Source organism: Typopeltis vanoorti, chromosome 5, assembly GCF_054136105.1.
Source record: "Typopeltis vanoorti isolate ZY-2024b chromosome 5, IOZ_Tvanoo_1.0, whole genome shotgun sequence".
Taxonomy (NCBI): domain Eukaryota; kingdom Metazoa; phylum Arthropoda; class Arachnida; order Uropygi; family Thelyphonidae; genus Typopeltis; species Typopeltis vanoorti.
Genome location: NC_143553.1, coordinates 142527281 through 142546183, shown reverse-complemented (window position 1 = coordinate 142546183; position 18903 = coordinate 142527281). Strand labels below are relative to the sequence as shown.

The following is an 18903-nucleotide window of genomic DNA, read 5'->3' as shown; positions in this document are numbered from 1 at the left end:
AAGGCATGTGACAAGGTGCCAAGAGGAGAAGCTATTCAAAATGCTACAGTTATATGGTGTCAATGGGGCATTGTGTCAAGTAATACTTTGTCTTTATTTGAGTTGTAAGTCAGCAGTTAGAATTGAAGGAAGTACAGGAAGGTGGTTTAATGTTAAATCTGGTGTTAGACAAGGATATACATTATCCCCTCTGTTATTCATTATCTATATGGATCACATTATGAAGGAAAGTGGTATTAAAACTGATATCAAAATTGGAGATGTTAATGTCAGCTCTTTGCTTTATGTGGATGATATTATACTTCTAAATAAATCCGCTACAAGTCTGCAAGATTCCCTGACTAAAGTGAATAGCTGTTGTAATAGATATGGTATGAAGGTCAGCAATAAAAAGACAAAGACAATGAAAATAGGCAGAATCATTGAAAATGTCAACTGTGTTGTGAATGGAGAACCTGTGGAACAAGTAAAACATTTCAGCTACTTAGGCACAATTTTTACTGAAGATGGTAAACTAAATATAGAAATAGACAACAGAATCAGCAAAGCTGGTTTGGTGGGAAGTCAATTGAATAAATTCATATGGAATAAGAAAGAAATTAGTCGGAACACTAAATTAGCTGTATACAAGACTGTGTTCAAACCAATTTTAACTTATGGATCTGAGAGCTGGGTCAGAAGTAAAACACTTGACCAAAGACTAGAGACCGCAGATATGAGAGTCCTGAGAAAGATTAGAGGCGTGAACAGATGGCATCAATGGCAATATCATATTAAAAATGAGGATATTAGGAAAGAACTTGACATTGTCAGCATCCAGGAATGCGTTAGCAGAGCTAATCTCAGATGGTATGGTCACTTAAATAGAATGGGAGAGGAAAGATTAGCAAAACAAGTGTTCTCTGCCAGGTTGGCAGGAAAACGACCCAGAGGAAGACCAAGATATAGGTGGATTGATACGGTACAAAGTGCCTTAGACGATAGAAATATAAGATCTGATAATGTTGGAGTCTTGACAAGTAACAGACTGATTTGGAGGAAAATTGTAGATAGGAAGTTAGTAATGATGTAATTTTTTCATGTAGTACTGTCATATCCTGTACACCCCTTGAGGGTACATGGCAGGAATTTGATGATGATGATGATGATGAGTTCACATGCCTTGGTCAGAAATTCAGATTCTGGAGATTGGCACAGAGCTATCATCATACCAATTTATAGAGAAATTTCATTGCTGAGCAAAGATTTATGCAAACATACTTTTAGAAAATGCCAAGAAAATGGATAAAAGAACAAGTTGGTTTATGTCTCATAGATTGTAAAGATTTTTATTTAATGACAAATATTTGAGAAATCAAGGGAGTGTAGTAGGACCTATATTTAAATTTGTTGATCTGAAAAAGCTATGTGATAAGATACCTTTCTGGGGTGGGGGAGGGAACTGTTCAAACACAAAATGCACGTTGTAAATGGAGCTGTATACAGCATAGTTATACTTCTGCATCTTATGCTTTGGTTTCCGCTTATTTCCAAATTCTTGTACTGTCAGGTGCAAGATAGGGTTTGCATAGTACCTTCACTGTTATTATCAGTACCCTCTAGATATAGTATTACAGTACCACTACATGTGTTAAATATGGAATGAAGAGATTTCACTAAGAAATATTTCATTTGGGATTTAACAAGCTTTAACACACCAACAAGGATATACTTGTATATAAGTAGAATTGTAAATTACTGGAAAGCCTTAAAGATATTGTATCTTGACATAAAGGAATATTACCTATCTTAGTATGTTTAAGAAGGGAAGGATAACTTGTGAAATATATGTTAGCGTGTAAAATTATGAGTCCAAGGAATGCGAGTGAGACACTCGGATTACACCAGAGCCTACGGCAGTCACTTACGTATGGAGCATGTGTGCACGCGCTTTCCGGAAGACGCTAAGAGAAGAACAGAACTGCGTGCAAAAGAATGGTGACGGGTGAAAAGCTGTGGCGCAGAAGGGGTGCTGCTATAGGTACAATATAAAAAGGCTTGGCTCCCCCAGTCAGCTACTTTTTTCTCTTGGATTCCAGTTCTTCCTCGTGCTCTCCTGTTCAGCATCAGCGTCCATCGCTCGAGGGCCCCAGCTCGAGTTGTTCCCGGAGATGTGTAGGTGACCCCAGCCAATGGAACGATGTCTCGACGGAGATAAGTGGCATAGTAGCGAGCCAGGTGTGGGCATTTTGTCAGCGTACAGAGAAAACCTACACAACCTGACCGTCATGCTAGACCACGTGGACCAACTTAAGCAGAGTTGTTTTTCATCCACATCGGAGAGGATAAATCATGATAGTGAGCTCAAAACCAGGAGTAGGTGAGACGATCGTTAGGATAAAGAATAAGTAAGCTGTGAAGGGAATTGAAGTTTGAGGGACAGACCTGAAGAAGTCTTAAAGATCCGGTAATGTACAAACCTTAGTCTCTTTTGTTGTGGAAGAAAGAAAGAATTATTATACAATAGTGAACAGGAAGGGGTGCTTAAGGGTCAAAGCTGTATAACTGACAGGAGACCTCCACATAGCCTTTAAAGGAATGTGGAGAACCGACCAGGGCTTCTGACCTAATGTCCAATCCACACCTTCTCATGGTGCACCCTGTTGGGTATCTACTTGGATACTGAACGGATGAGGATGGGCTTGCAATTTGGGATTTAACCGACCAAATTGTATTTTTATTGGTTAAACCAAAATATAGAATGATGGTACAACATGACAAAATTTCATGCCGGCTGGGGCGTCGCCCGGTTAAACAAGGCCCCCGTTGTTTTCGCCAGGGAACCAGGGCGAACAGCGAAAAGTCAGCTACTGGAACAAATCTGAAAACAAACCCAAACTCAACATCACCAGAGTTAAAGATCTGTACTATCAATGTAAGAAGCCTGAATGGCAAAGAAATGGAGCTAGCTGAGGAATTAGATAAGTAAAAGATCAACATAATAGGGGTGACTGAAACAAAAATGACCAAAATTGGTGAGATCTTTCTGAGCAATAAATACAAAATGTTATATTCAGGCAATGACAATCAAGGAAAAGAAGGGGTAGCCATAGTATTCAACACAAAATATGAGGCTAATCTTCTTGAATGGCAGTCAGTCTCAAGTAGAGTAATGTGGGCAAATATGAGAATGGGGAACTGGACAATGAGACTTATTTGTGCCTATGGTCCCACAGAAGGTTCTACTAAGGTGGAAGTGGAGGAATTTTTTGAGGCTTTAGAAAAAGCAACTGACACAATGAAAAATGAAAAGTTGGTCATTGTTGGGGATCTAAATAGCAGAGTAGGAAATGATTGTGAGACATACAAAAATATTTTGGGAAAATTTGGAGAAAAGAGCAAAGCTAATAATAATGGCAAATACCTATTGGATTTCTGCTCAGGACATGGACTGGTTATTACTAACACCATGTTCCAACATAAAAATGTGCACAAATTCACATGGAGAGAAGAGGCTAGGAATAAGAAAAGTCTCATTGACTGTTATTGTTGATAGTGATGTTTTCTCCCTGGTGCAGGACACTAGAGTGTACAGAGGATTTGAAATTGGAAGTGATCACTATTTAGTGTTGAGCAGGATAAAATTGAATTTCATATTGAAAAGAATAACATGTAAGAAAGTTTTAAAACGAATAAAAGTTGAGCAGCTCTCAGATGTGAACTGTAGACTAAAATACACAAAGATTATTGAAGAAAAAATTAAAGAGTTTGAGAACAGGAATCAAACCTTGGAGATTCATTGGCAAACTCTGAAGAAAACATTGATTGATTCTGCCAGAGAGGCATGTGGTGAGGTTGTCTGTAAGGATAAAAAAAATCAGAACTCCCTGGTGGACACAGGAAGTTAAAGAAGCAGTGAAGGAAAAGAAGAAAGCATATCAAAAGTTCATGTCAAATTAGTCAGCTTGTGCTCTTAAAGAATATAGAGACAAATGCAAGAATGCTAAACACTGTGTAAAACTAGCTAAACAAAAGTCATGGGAGGACTTTGGCAAGAATATAGAAAATAAATATCAAGAAGGTGGCAAAACATTCTGGAGGTTGTTGAAGAAACTTAGGGATGGAGGAAAGAGTGCTGTAAAAGGAGTTAGAGATGATAAAGGTGACATGAAAACGGGAGAAAAAAAGATATCCTTGAAGTATGGAGTAATTACTTTGAAAAACTGCTAAATGAAACAAGCAGTGATGACAGCACAGTGGTAAAAAAACACTGACCAGGCATGCAGTCAGGAATACATATCCATACTTGAAGTAGAAAAAGCCATCAAAGGCTTGAAATGTGGAAAAGCAGCAGGAATAGATGATATCCTACCAGAAATGCTGAAGTATGGTGGTATAAGAGTCTTATAGTGGCTGCACTGCATAGTTCAGAAAGCCTGGACAGAGGGACGAATTCCCGATGATTGGAGTAGAGCTCTCATAGTACCAATATATAAAAAGGGAAATAAAACTGAATGTGAGAATTACAGAGGTATTTCCCTACTGAGTGTTCCTGGCAGGATCTATGCAAGTATACTTGAGAAACGGTTGAGAAGAATTGTGGAAGAAAAGTTTGAAGAACAAGCTGAATTCAGTCCAAATAGAGGCTGTCAGGATCAGATCTTCACTTTACGACAAATAGTTGAGAAAGCATGGTAATATAAGAAAGATCTGTATTTAAGTTTTGTCGATTTGGAAAAGGCATATGACAAGGTGAAAAGAGAGAAGCTATTCAATACGCTGCAGTTATATGGTGTCAATGGGGCATTATATCAAGCAATACTTAGTCTTTATTTGAGTTGTAAGTCAGCAGTTAGAACTGAAAGAAGTACAGGAAGAGATGGTATAATGTTAAATCTGGTGTGAGACAAGGATGTACATTATCCCCTCTATTATTCATTATCTATATGGATCACATTATGAAGGAAAGTGGTATTAACATGATATCAAAATTGGAGATGTTAATGTCAGCTCTTTGCTTTATGCGGATGATGTTATACTTCTAAATAAATCCGCTACAAGTCTGCAAGATTCTCTGACTAAATTGAATAGCTGTTGTAATAGATATGGTATGAAGGTCAGCAATAAAAAGACAAAGACAATGAAAATAGGCAGAATCATTGAAAATGTCAACTGTTGTGAATGGAGAACCTGTGGAACAAGTAAAACATTTCAGCTATTTAGACACGATTTTTAGTGAAGATGGTAAATTAAATATGAAAATAGGCAACAGAATCAGCAAAGCTGGTATGGTGGGAAGTCAATTGAATAAATTCATATGGAATAAGAGAGAAATTAGTCAGAACACTAAATTAGCTATATACAAGACAGTGTTCAAACCAGTTGTAACTTATGGATCTGAGAGCTGGGTCAGAAGTAAAACACTTGACCAAAGACTAGAGACCACAGATATGAGAGTCCTGACAAAGATTATAGGCGTGAACAGATGGCATCAATGGCAATATCGTATTAAAAATGACGATATTAGGAAAGAACTTGACATTGTCAGCATCCAGGAATGTGTTAGCAGAGCTAATCTCAGGTGGTATGGTCACTTAAACAGAATGGGCGAGAAAAGATTAGCAAAACAAGTGTTCTCTGCCAGGTTGGCAGCGAAAAGACCCAGAGGAAGACCGAGATACAGGTGGATTGATACGGTACAAGGTGCTTTAGACGATAGAAATATAAGAGCTGATAATGTTGGAGTCTTGACAAGTAACAGACTGATTTGGAGGAAAATTGTAGATAGGAAATTAATAATGATGTAATTTTTTTATGTAGTACTATCATATCCTGTACACCCCTTGAGGGTACATGGCAGGAATTTGATGATGATGATAGTGAACAGGAACATTCATTAGTAGAGCTCATATTATGTAAGAGGCAGGACTTTAGTATTTAGTCTAATAGCAAAGTGTTACAGCTCCAGGAGTATAGTCTATTGTGTTGTGAATGTCGATTATGTTTAGTATGTTATAGTATAATCGTACGTGAAGTTAATTGAATTAATGCCTGGACGGAATTGTAGATCAAAGAATACAAAGAGAATTAATTGATTTGATAGCAGTGTCTGATGACAAGATTCAGCTATATAAATTATAGTTTGTTATATTTAGTTCTGTAACTTAAGAAAGTGATCATCTTAGCTGAGTGTATATTTGGTGAAAGTGTATTGCATAAGTTTTAATAAATGAACCTTTGTACTTTTAGTTGCCTGATAAATGAATCCAATGCACCAGTTATTAATTAGAACCTGAGTGGAATTTAATTGTTTAACGGAGACCACGACTGCAAACTAGAATTGATACAGGAAATTTAGCTAATTTGAAACTAAGAATTTTAATAGAATGATTAATCGTGTGTCTGTCTGAGAGTTAACTCCTTGATTAAGAAGCTTTTCTAATCTAAGGGTTCTGGATGGCACAGCAATAACAAATAAATTTTCAAGAACCTAACAAGGAGGTAACTCCAGATATTTGTATCAAGGGAATTAGTCTAGCCAAAGGCAATCCCCTTGTTAATCTAATTCACACACGTGATCAATCTAAGTGACGGCCACAGAGCAAAAAGGAGATACTGAGTAGGCATACTACAAAGAGAGGTACAAGTAGTGTTTCCATTACAACTAAAGAAGTACAATTTAAGGATAATTACAGAACAAGAATTTAGATACCTCACATGCACATGTACATCAATTAATACCAAAGAACATACATAAAAAATACCTGTAACACATGATTAAGTTTACATTATTATTTGCTACTTATAGTTTTCTTCTAAATTAGTCTTTATTTACTGTATCTATCTATATGATCTGTCTAACATTTCACTCATCTAGGCACTACTAACTGCATCCATCAACCTAAATCGTTTACTTCCTCTGGGTCTTTTTTGTGCCATCCTCCTCAGACATCTATTTTACTAATCTTTGCTCTTCCATTTTCTTTTAGTGACCACGTTAACTTTACTCGCACGTTCTTAGCTAACAGTATCAAGTTTTTTTATAATATCCCCATTTTTAATGTGATTCTACCATTGATGCCATCTATTAACTCCTTAATTTTCTTTGGGTTTGCAAGTCAACACTGTCTTGCGTGCGTGCGTGTGTGTGTGTATCATATGCATACACACACGTATGTAAATCTGTAGTACATGAGTATTGTAAGGGTGAGAATTTTTTGTATTTATTTATCTTTTTTTTTCTTTTTTTTTTTTTTTTTACTTACTCCAGGAACTAGAGACCAAACATGGAATTTTTTCAAGCCATCTTCAGACCTCTGATAGCATGGCAGTTGTCTTACACTGAACAATGAAATTCTACATGATTATAGATGATGATTGCAGCTTGACATGATTGAGCACTATAGGGTTTTATGCCTGAGTAAGATATGTGGAGAATTGAGTAGTTATCAACAAAAATAGGGAGGAAGAGGATTTGAGGTCAATGAGAGCAAGTCCTTTATGTAAATGAGGAAGAGGGTGGGTGTGAGAACAGAGCATCCTCAGGAACACCTTACACCATTATACATAGTGAATGATTCCACTTGTAAAGGAAAGAAGACAGACACCACAAGATGGCAGTTGGCTGAGAACTCTTCAGCACTTAACCCTATTAAATGCCTTGGAAATTTTAAATGCAGCAGCGCAGGTTTCTCCAGACCTTTCCATGGCACATGTCCAGAGGTGGGTGATGTAGGTGAGGGGATCTGCTGTAGATCTTGATTAGCAGAATCCATATTGATGGTCAATAATTAGTCGACTTTCTCTAGGAGTCAAAGAAGTTGCTGTTTGACCTTTTTCATTACTCAAGACAATACAGGTAAGAATAGTTGAATGGTTGGCATTCATCATCATCCACCCCTCCCCCCCCTTTTTTTTTTTTTTTTTTATTGGTTGTATATAGGCTTACTTCCCTGCTGTAAGGTAGACGCCAGCTGAGTATAACATGTTGTATCAATTATAAAGAGCGAGTGTTAGTTCAGCAGCACAGCAGTGAGATTTTATCAGGACCAGAAGCCTTTTTGATATCCAGATTTTTCAAGATTCTTCTGATGTCTTTCTGGCAGGTCACAGGAGGAGTGTGGTGCAGTGATCCAATTAAAGGCATTGATTTGCCTTTGTCATCTATTCTGGAGTTGGATGAGAAGAACGATGCCAGGAGATCAGCTTTATCATTAGATGATATTGCAGTATGCCATCTGGTAAAAGAGGTGGAAGCACAGATGGACAAAAGTTACAGTCAAGATCTTTTGTGTGGGACCAGAAGGCACGCCTACCAATGGCACAAGGGGTGAGTTTTCTACATTTAGCTCTTTCAGTTACTTAGCCCTGTTAAGGATGGACTTGCAGGTGTTATGGGTTTCATTGTATACTGAAACTCACATCTTTCTTTAAAGATAGTGGGGGGGGGGTACTGATACCCTTCTCTGGGAACCCAAATGTGGCAACAGCTGCTTCAAGTCCTCAGTAAGTAAGGTGGTGTGTTTTCACTGAGCAATGATTATCCACCATCTAATGTGTCCCTCCAATTTAGGAAGATATCTTTTTACAGCCATAATGCTTACTGAAGTTGTCAGAGCCCTTTTAGTGAAAACAGTGCACACCTTGAGAAGATAGGGTTGACTTCACTGGGAGAGGCCATATATTGTGCATCATGGCTGTCTTGAGCCTCTTTTTTTTGTAGTGGGACCATTTTGCTCTGTATTGGGACTTTACCCCAGCTGAAACGTAAACAACTTAGTCATGACAATGCAAAGTAATGACAATTCCTTTGTATATTCTTTTATTACTTGAGCCAGTATCTTATCTGATCCCATGACTATTCACATTAAGTTTCTTTGGTAAATCTTCTATTCCCACATCAGTTCCTATCTGTCACTATGCTTTTTCACTTGGATGATGGATCTTCACAGAGGTCACTTGGTAATGCATATTTTTGTGTGTCTTTCAACTTCTTACTATAAGCATTCGTTAAAGTTATCTTTCCATAGTCATTCTTCTTTTTTACTTTTTGCATAGTGAAAGAACTCTATGGCTTACTTGGTTAATATCTCTCATCTTCCTTGCCCTTCTTGTCTGTGCCTTTTTGTGAGCTTGTTAATCTCCCTGTATACACTCACTTTTTTTTTTAAGCTCCTACTTAATGATACTATTAGTCCAGCTCCTACCTGATTTATCTTCTGATTTTTAAGTGTAGTCTGATATTGCTTTCTTCAGACTCCTTGACCATCTTCCATTGTAGATTTTATGCCGCATCACTGCTTCAAGCAGCCTCTTAAGCTTGTCATAATCACCTCTCCTGTAGTGATCCTTTCTTAAATGAAAAATTCATGTTTTTCTTCCTTCCAGTCAATGTTGGCCTGTTAAAGTCCCCATAGTAATTACTCAGCCTGCACTCATCATGCATAATTTGCCTATGCATATCATTCACATCTCTTCCCCCAAGTCTATAGTAGTAGCAGCCAACTGTATTTTTAGTATCTCCTGTTAGCTTCTGTCTCCAAATTGCCTCAAATGCACTGCCTTCTACATCTCTAGTGATCTCTTTTTAGCTGTAGTTTCATCTGCTATCATCAGTGGTATCCCCTCTCCATCTGAATCAATCAGGGTTTTCTTCAAGGCTTGCCACTGAATCTCCAAAGTTTGGTTCCTGTTCTCAAACTCTTTCATTTTTTCTTCAATAATCTTTGTGTATTTTAGTCTACAGTTCACATCTGAGAGCTGCTCAACTTTTATTTGCTTTAAAACTTTCCTACATGTTATTCTTTTCAATATGACATTCAATTTTATCCTGCTCAAGACTAAATAGTGATCACTTCCAATTTCAAATCCTCTGTACACTCTGGTGTCCTGCACCAGTGAGAAAACATCACTATCAACAATAACATAGTCAATGAGACTTTTCTTATTCCTTGCTTCTTCTCTCCATGTGAATTTGTGCACATTTTTATGTTGGAACATGGTGTTAGTAATAACCAGTCCATGTCCTGAGCAGAAATCCAACAGGTATTTGCCATTATTATTAGCTTTGCTCTTTTCCCAAAATATTTTTATATGTCTCACAATCATTTCCCACTCTGCTATTTAGATCCTCAATGAGGACCAACTTTTCCTTTTTCATTGTGTCCGTTGCTTTTTCTAAAGCATCAAAAAATTCCTCCAATTCTACCTTAGTAGAACCTTCTGTTTGACCATAGGCACAAATAAATCTCATTGTCCAATTCCCCATTCTGATATTAGCCCATATCACTCTACTTGAGACTGCCTGCTATTCAAGAAGATTAGCCTCGTATTTTGTGTTGAATACTATGGCTACTCCTTCTTTTCCTTGATTGTCATTGCCTGAATATAACATTTTGTATTTATTGCTCAGAAAAATCTCACCAGTTTTTGTCTTTTTTGTTTCAATCACCCCTATTATGTCAATATGGTACTTATCTAATTCCTCAGCTAGCTCCATTTCTTTGCCATTCAGGCTTCTTATGTTGATAGTACCAATCTTTAACTCTGGTGATGTTGAGTTGGGGGTGTGCTATCAGATTTGTTCCAGTAGCTGACTTTCTGCTGTTCGCCCTCGTTCCCTGGCGAAAACAACGAGGGCTTTGTCTAACCGGGTGATGCCCCAGCCGGCATCACCTGGTTAGACAAAGCGGTACAACATGACAGCGGTACGGGTAGACAAATGATGGTACAACATGACAAAATTTCATGGTACAACATGAAATTTTGTCATGTTGTACGATCATTTTGTATATTGGTTTAAGCCAATAAGAATACAATTTGGTCAGCTAAATCCCAAATTGCCAGCCCAGCCTCGTTCGTTCAGTATTCAAGTAGATACCCAACAGGGTGCACCACGAGAAGGTGAGGATTGGACATTAGGTCAGAAGCCCTGGTCGGTTCTCCATATTCCTTTAAAGTCTATGTTTAAATTAAAGATTCCAAGAAATTATATTCTTGGTTTAGTCCTTTATCCAAGTATAAGCAAACAGTGTGCCTGAAGTAACTTCAGGACTGAGCAACCAAGAATATATAATATCTTGGCGTCATTAATTTATAGTATAACCAAGTGGAAAAACCTTCAGCATATATCTATGCTATGCTGGTTGGGAGTTTTCAGTAGTCTGTTATAATAGCATTTTTCTGTAGTTAAATGCAAACTGTATAAATGCAAACCAAATTATTAGATACTTCAGGTTATACCCTTATTCACATGATGTGTGAAACAAGAAAGAATGGATCTTTTCATAATAAAGTGGTTTCATATTCATACAAGTTGAGCAAATCACATTACTATTGATAAATTTCTAAATGCTAAACTATTTTTGTATTGTGTTTAATTTCTAATCTCTTTTAAAACTATGATTGTTTAAAATCTTTTTAAGTTTTTTTCACCATTGCTCAAAGATCAATTTATGATTGCTCACTTGCTGGTAGCCTCACATCAGAGAACTTGTTTGTGGAAGTTACCAAAAAATATTTTCAGTGAATGGTGTAAAGTATTATATAAAAAATTGAAGCTAGAAGCTGTTCTAAATTCACTTGTTTCATATAGAGATAAGTTTTTGTTATTCAGTAATTTGATTATTTATCTGTTATAGTGGCTCACAACGTCACTAATATCAGTCATGAAGTAAGGGTTTCAGAGATTTTCAAAAATAAAAATAGTTTGTATTTGAATAGTAAAAAAAAAAAAAAAAAATAGCAATTTTTTTTTCATGGTATTTCAAAATTATTGCCAATTTCATGTATCAGTTTTATCTCTGTAGAAACTACCTTGAAATAACTGTCAAAAATATTTTTTTTCCCTCAAATTTGAAGGCAAAATTTTAAATGTATATTTTGAAATTCTTGGAATTTGGTGTTGAAAGTTATAATTTAGCATAGAAGATGTAGAATAATTTTAAAAGCACTACTTCATGTAATAGTCACAAATTTATTGGCACAGTGATTGGGCGATGAATACTTGGGTTTTCTTGGTGTGAGATGAATGTGGTTTTTCAGTCTTTGGTTTTCATAAAATGTAATATTTTAAACTGGTTTTTAATTGGCTCCATACACAAGAGGTCCTATTACATGAGAGTGCCATGTGAAGTGGTTAGAGAGAAGAAAGGAATTTGTTGATGTGTTTCTTGAATTGCTGAAGGTTTTAATCATTAGGGAATACAGTATAGGGAAGAGTATTCCAAATATCAGAGATATGGGGAATGAAGGAGAATGAGAAGTTAGTTCATTATGTTTGTAGCTGAACTTTATATGGGTGTTGACCAGCGGTAACTTCTTATATTTGTACATGATTTAAGGAAAGTGCCACTGTCATCCATTTAAGGAATAGACAGTAGTGGCCAGTTCAGTAAAGTAGCAACAGAGAAAGCAACTGGAGGGAGTTAGGTGAAAAAAATAGATGGGAGGATCATTAATTAGTGATTAGCTCTCTCCAATACAATCAAGCATTCTGAGGGAGGTCCTAGGTGCACCACACACCAAATGTGAGAACAATATTCTAAGGTCAGGTGGATTTTAGATTTATTTTGTGTCAGGAATTAAGCAGGAGAAGTACTGTTCAGAACAAAAAAAAATAATACCAGCCTTATTTGAAACTGAAGAGGCTGTGGACATAATGTCTTTGTGCCATGATAGACTAGATGTGAAAGGTCAGTAACTCAAGAAGAGAAAAAGCCAATGTTTGCAAGAGTGTATTTTCAAAAATGAGGCAGAGTGAAGCATGGTCTTCTGCAGTAATTAAATCATTCACCTGCAATGAATAATTGAAGAAGTTGGTAATCTACTCACAAAGGGTAGAAGAAATGCTCTAAGATTGTAGCTTGATGAAAAAGCCACAGTGTCAGACTTGATCACATGGTTTGGAAAATATGAAGAGCAACCACTTGAGTTTCTCCAAACTTTGCCATAACCTGTGTCCAAAGGTGGCTGAGATTATCTAGGAGAGTTGTATGGAACAAAAATGGTGGAGTCCATATTGGTGATCACAAAGTTATTGATGGGTTTCCGTGTAGTGAAGCTGGCTGTTGATGACCTTTTCTATTATTTTTGAGAGTATTGAAGTCAGAGCAATAGGTTGATAGTTTGATCAGTGACTTTTATCTGCCTTTTTTTTAGAGAAAAGGCCAGATTAAAGCTTGCTTCTAAGTTGTTGATGATGCCAGATGAGTATAAGAGCAAAGAGACAATACAAAATGGGGACTAGTTCTGGAGAGCAAGCTTTTTAGTACAACTGGAGGAATACCATCAGGGTCAGGAGACCTATTAGGATCAAAATCATTGAGCATTTTCTGCTGTCCATCTGGCAGAAGTTCAGAGGAGACATACTATGGGTAGCTTGTGAAATAGTGGGAAAAAAATCTGTCGCGGTCATCTGTACAAGAGTTGAGGGAAAAAAGCTGATGCCAAGAATTCAGCCTTATCTTTAGGAGACATTTGTATTGTACCATGAGGTTGAGGGAGAGAGATAGAAATGTGGAAGGACAGATGTTGCTCCCACAGTCTTGGCAGGGACCAGAATGTTGTTTAGGCAGGATTTGCTGATTTTTTTTGCAGGTTACACTACAACCTATAACAAGAGTGAGAAACTGGGAACTTTTAGAGTTTTTAACTTAAATCTTAGACATGCTGAATTTTGGTTTGAACTGCTTTGGTGCAATTGGGAGTGCTCGAGCTTGAATAAGAGTCAAGAGTTTTCAGTAGACTGGAGAAAGACCAATTTTCACCTGAATTGTGTATGCATTTTTAGGAATCCTGTATTTAAAAAAAAATAATAATAATAATAATAATCAGTAGGTAATACTCTCAGTTAAATTCATTGATATAAAATTAAAATTTTGATTATTAATTTTTTTAATCTGATGTCTATGTTGTAATCTCTTGCTTTAAGAATTTATCTAGATGAAATATTGAAAATAATGGCCTTGGTGGATATATATTTTACTAATAAACTCTTAATCTAGTAAACCTAATATTCTACCTTATTGTTTTTATTTATACATTGAGAGAGATGTTATGTTTACAGATATATTTAAATAACATTCAGCCATCATTGAATATCTGGATGTTACTGTACTCTTCAAAAATGCCCCACCCCAGCATTCAGTTACTTTGATTATCTTGCTATTTCATTCCCAAAGTAGTGATTGCAGCATTAGCTGTATGCATGCACTACTAAAGTTATTTTGATGTTATGTGAGATATGCATCTCTGAATAAAATAATTTTCATTTTATTTGGTTGTTTATTTAGGTGAACTTATTACTACTGCTAAGTGGATAAGGAATTTCATCCAAAATCATCCATGTTATCAAAAGGACTCAGTTGTATCAGATAAGATAAATTATGATCTTCTGACTCTTGCTGATAGTATCCAGAGAGGGTTGGAAAAATGTCCTGAACTGATAGGCCATCCTAGTTCTAAAACAAATGAACACATTCCAAATGCCGTAAGCAAAGCAGAAGAACAAAGTTCTGGATTAAATATATGAAGAATTAGAATGGGATTTAAAATTATATAATGTATGATTCAATGCCGGTGGGTCTTTCATTATTATGAACAAATGAAGGATTTCTTTTTCTGGAGTTCTGGAATTCTTTGAAACAATATTAAGGTGACTACTAGATTATTGTAAGACACGTGGAATAATACTTTGTTTCACATTTTAAAATATACGTATAAAAGTAAGCATTAATATACACGTAACATCAGTATATCCTACATATCTGTAAAAATGAATTTTTTTTTTACTTTGTTAATTAGTGGTTTAATTTAGATATGATAAATGATGTGCCTATGTAAATTTAAGTTTTATCTATTTGGAAATTGTATGAGAAAAATATAGCAAAGAGATAAATAATATATGTGATAATTTAAGATAATTTATTTTTCTAAAGAAGACGTAGCGCTAGTTTAATTTTATTTTCAGTGATTAAATTCTAAATTTAAAATCCTAGTAAGTTGTAATTTAGATTAACTTTCTAATGAGATTCATTCCTACTAAATGGAAGATGATTATTTGTATACTTGTATATATATCAATATTTGGCATTTTAGTAAAGCACATGTCATGAGATCAATTTATTTATAGATTTTAAATCTACCTGATATTTTATGAATTTTGCATGTACACATCATCAAAATAAGATGAAATGTTACAAATGGGTTCTAGTTAATCTAGCCGCCATGGTTCTCTGTTTTGAAATATTGATATTAGGGATACTGAGCTGTTATTTCCACTTCAGTATGTAATATTTTCTTTCACCTCAATAACTGACTACATTTGTTTTTTTATTAGGTTGTCACTTTAAAATGTTAATGCAGTGAATATAAAGATTTGTGTTGCATTTCATCAGATATTATGTTTTATCTCAGTTGCAGAGATGTTTCTTTTATGCTTCATTCCCAAGATTGTTCATTTCATCTTATTGTTTCAGTCACAACTGTTGCAGCATCTATAATTTTTTTCTCCCTACAAAGGAGATTTGTTAGTCATTTGTATTTATTCCACTGTCTAAATAAGGGAAGGTATTTTATTCAAAAGTGTTAATTCTAATGTTTAAATTTTTAAAAATTAAACTTTGATTGATTAGTTTCTGTGTGATAAGTATGAATTACGTTATTTGTGAACCTAAGTATTATGGAAAAACATATTTATCCATGTTTTAATACGTATAATTATTTTATGAACCTGTTTTTAATAGGCAATGAAAAAAAAAGGGGGGGGGGGCATTCCTTGAAGGTTTGGCATTCTCTATTCTTTCTTCTCCATAATACTAATTATCCACTTATAAATATTTGATTTGTTTCAGATTAAGGTTCAAGTTGTGAAATATAAATTTTCATTGCCCTCCCTTGGCACTTTTCTGAAAGCCTTAAAACTTTTTTACATTGGTCATAATCTCTCTCTTATGGAAAGTGCAAGATAAGTACTTCCATTGTGAGAGGAAGTAATTTTTATAGAATAAAAAAAAGCAATAGCAAATCTACTAACTCATTCATGTACTTCCATAAGCTAAATTACTGTTGAGGTATAAAATATATTACTGCTCTCTACAACTAAACTAACTGTTTGTTGTGAAGTTATTTTGGCCACCCCAGTCTTCAAGCAAAGATATTAGTAATTGCTTAATTTTTTCAGCTAATGACAGCATTTTAGGAAGAAAGGAAACTAAAAGTATTCTGGTTTTAAATTAACATGAAACACAGATATGGTAATGAAATAATTTAAGATTTATGGCACATAATGTTTTTTAAAAGAAAACTATGTTAATTTCCTTAACTTTAATAATAAATTTAGTTTAATCCTTAATCCAAGTGTAAGCAAACAAAGTTTGTGCCTGAAGTATCTTCAGGACTGAGGCAACTCGTGGTAAAGGTGGACCAAGCTCTCATCACTACTTGTCTTAGTATCATCAAGTAGTGATGAGTGCTTGGTCCACCTTTACCACGAGTTGCCTCAGTCCTGAAGATACTTCAGGCACAAACTTTGTTTGCTTACACTTGGATAAAGGATTAAACTAAATTTATTATAGTCTAACCAAGTGGGAAAAAAATTCCAACATCTTCCTTAACTTTGTTTTTAATGTTTAAAATTAATGTAAACATAATATTCAACCAATATTTACCACAAGTATCTTAGTACATATATGAGAGATATGACAAATCAGCTAAATTTGAATCTTATAGGACTAAATGCTCATAATATAAGATTGTCTCTGGCTGCCATGCGAGTAACAATTAGAACTCGCAAACCAATATAGTAATAAATAAACTTAGCAGCATTTAGATGGATTCTAGTACTTCTGACATGCTAAGACTAGCATTCCAAATAATTTTCTTCAAGTGTCAAAATTGAAACAGCTTCAGTGAAAGATCTTTGTCTGGATCTAGTGGAGCAACATATGCCTGATTTTTTCCGACTGGAGGAGGAATGTATAATTGCCATGTTTGGCTAAGATATAAAAGATGCAGGATTATGGAATTTTTTAAACCTTCTAGCTTGCAGATCATGTAATTTTTTTTTTTTTTTTTTTTTTTTTTTTTTTTTTTTTTTTTTTTTTTTTTTTAGAATATCAGTTAAACCTTCTAGCTTGCAGATCATGTAAATTGATTTTTTTTTTTTTTTAGAATATCAGTTAAACCTTATAGCTTGCAGATCATGTAAATTGATTTTTTTTTTTTTTTTTTTTTTTTTTTTTTTTTTTTTTTAAAGAATATCAGTTTACGGGTGCCTTTAATGTATGAAATGACATAGCTGGTGGATAGAGAATGGAGATCAGTGTTGTATTGTACTTCCTGATGATAACCATTATTTATTGGTGTTTATTTATGAAGCTTAGTTTGTCTTTGGGACAGAGGACCACATGATGAGTCCCAGTATTGTTGTGATTCTATTCTCTTTTGAAGACTAGTGAAAGAGATCCCAGTTGAGTTATTCTTTAAAAGTGAGCTCTACATGGAGTTCATTTAACCTTTATGCCATCCATAGATCCAAGTATTGTGCTTAAAGATGCAAGCGGTTGTCATTCTTTCTTGTAAATTTTATTCTTAGAAGTTCTTTAACTTACATAGGAACTGATAAGATTGTTTCTCATCTGGGAATAAAATTCCCAGCTGAGAAACAATCTGACAATTTCCTTTTTTTTTTTTTTTTCCAGCGGTTTAGACATAAAAATGGTTTTGATCTTCTTTGAGTCCTAGTCTCACTTTAACAGGGCTATACTTCCACAGAAGTATGGAGTCACTCATCTTCTTCAGTTCTTAAAACAAATTGATAAATAATGATTTATAATGGTTATAATCTTCATCATTTTACATCTACTGCAATCGTGTCAAATGAAAAACAGGATGAGATTCCATTACATTAAAGAGCTCCGGATGTATTTCTACAGTTTAAAAAAAAGTTGAATTTATATATGCCCTGTAAGTTGTTTAAAATAAAATAAAAAAAATTGATAATCAGCAGAAATCATGGTTGCTTTTTGATGATTATCAGATAATTGAAATGATATGCATGATTTTTTTCTGACAAATAAGCTATTGTGCATGCCACTTTCACTAGCTTCAGGACTTGTTGGAACCAGATAAGAGGTCCTTTGCAGAAGCTATTATAAATTTGAGCATCTCTTCAAGGAGAATTGTAAGATCTTGAACTATCTTAATCTGTCACAATTATGGGAGATGATCATCTTAAACTACTGCTAATGTTCTGTTATCTACCATTATAAGGCATTATTTTAAGAAACCTTATTGTCATTTGTTTGCATCCAGCGGTTTGGAAAATTAATTTTGTATTTGTGTATTTCATTCTGTATGTTTTTTAATTTAACTGACTTGCTAATAACCTAGCAAGTAGCCTAACTTAAATGCTGCAGACTGTTAAAATTGTCTCCAGTATGTGATTCAAGAGGTATTGGTGCAAGAATCATGGGTATGTGGATTAGTGGTAAGCATGTTAAACTGGATGTGGCATTACATCCATTTTAAAATATTTTATAAATATATATGAAAAAGAGATTCTACAACTTATTCCCTAAGGATATATTAAAGATCTCTGAAATTAGTTGAAATGAGACCTGAGTTTGACCTGTTGTAGAACATAAAGAATCTTTGTTCTAAGATAGGTTCTAAGGTTGTTGGTAGTAAGTTAGTCAGTCTCATATGGAAGTTTCTGGCACTTGAGAAACACTGCTTTAGGATATGTGGTGCAAAATATTTAAATCTTAAAACCTGTATTTAAATTATAAATTGTTTATTTCACTACCAAAACTAAAAGGATAGTTTCATTCTCACCACTCTTTGGTAATCATTCATTTGCTTGCTGGAGTATTGAATTTAAAATTATTATACAAATTTAAAAAATTTTAATAAGTCACTTATCTT

At 34.9% G+C, this 18903-nt stretch overlaps 1 protein-coding gene across 1 annotated transcript in view; it reads left to right on the top strand.

Moving 5' to 3' along the window:
• Gclc (glutamate--cysteine ligase) overlaps positions 1 to 15365 on the top strand; it is a 162653-nt gene extending 147288 nt beyond the window's left edge. The window contains exon 15 of the mRNA XM_090392798.1: positions 14271 to 15365. Coding sequence (XP_090248924.1) covers positions 14271 to 14509 — 239 coding nt within the window. The 3' untranslated portion in view covers positions 14510 to 15365. The remainder of the gene's footprint in view (positions 1 to 14270) is intronic.
• The last annotated feature ends 3538 nt before the right edge of the window (positions 15366 to 18903 follow it).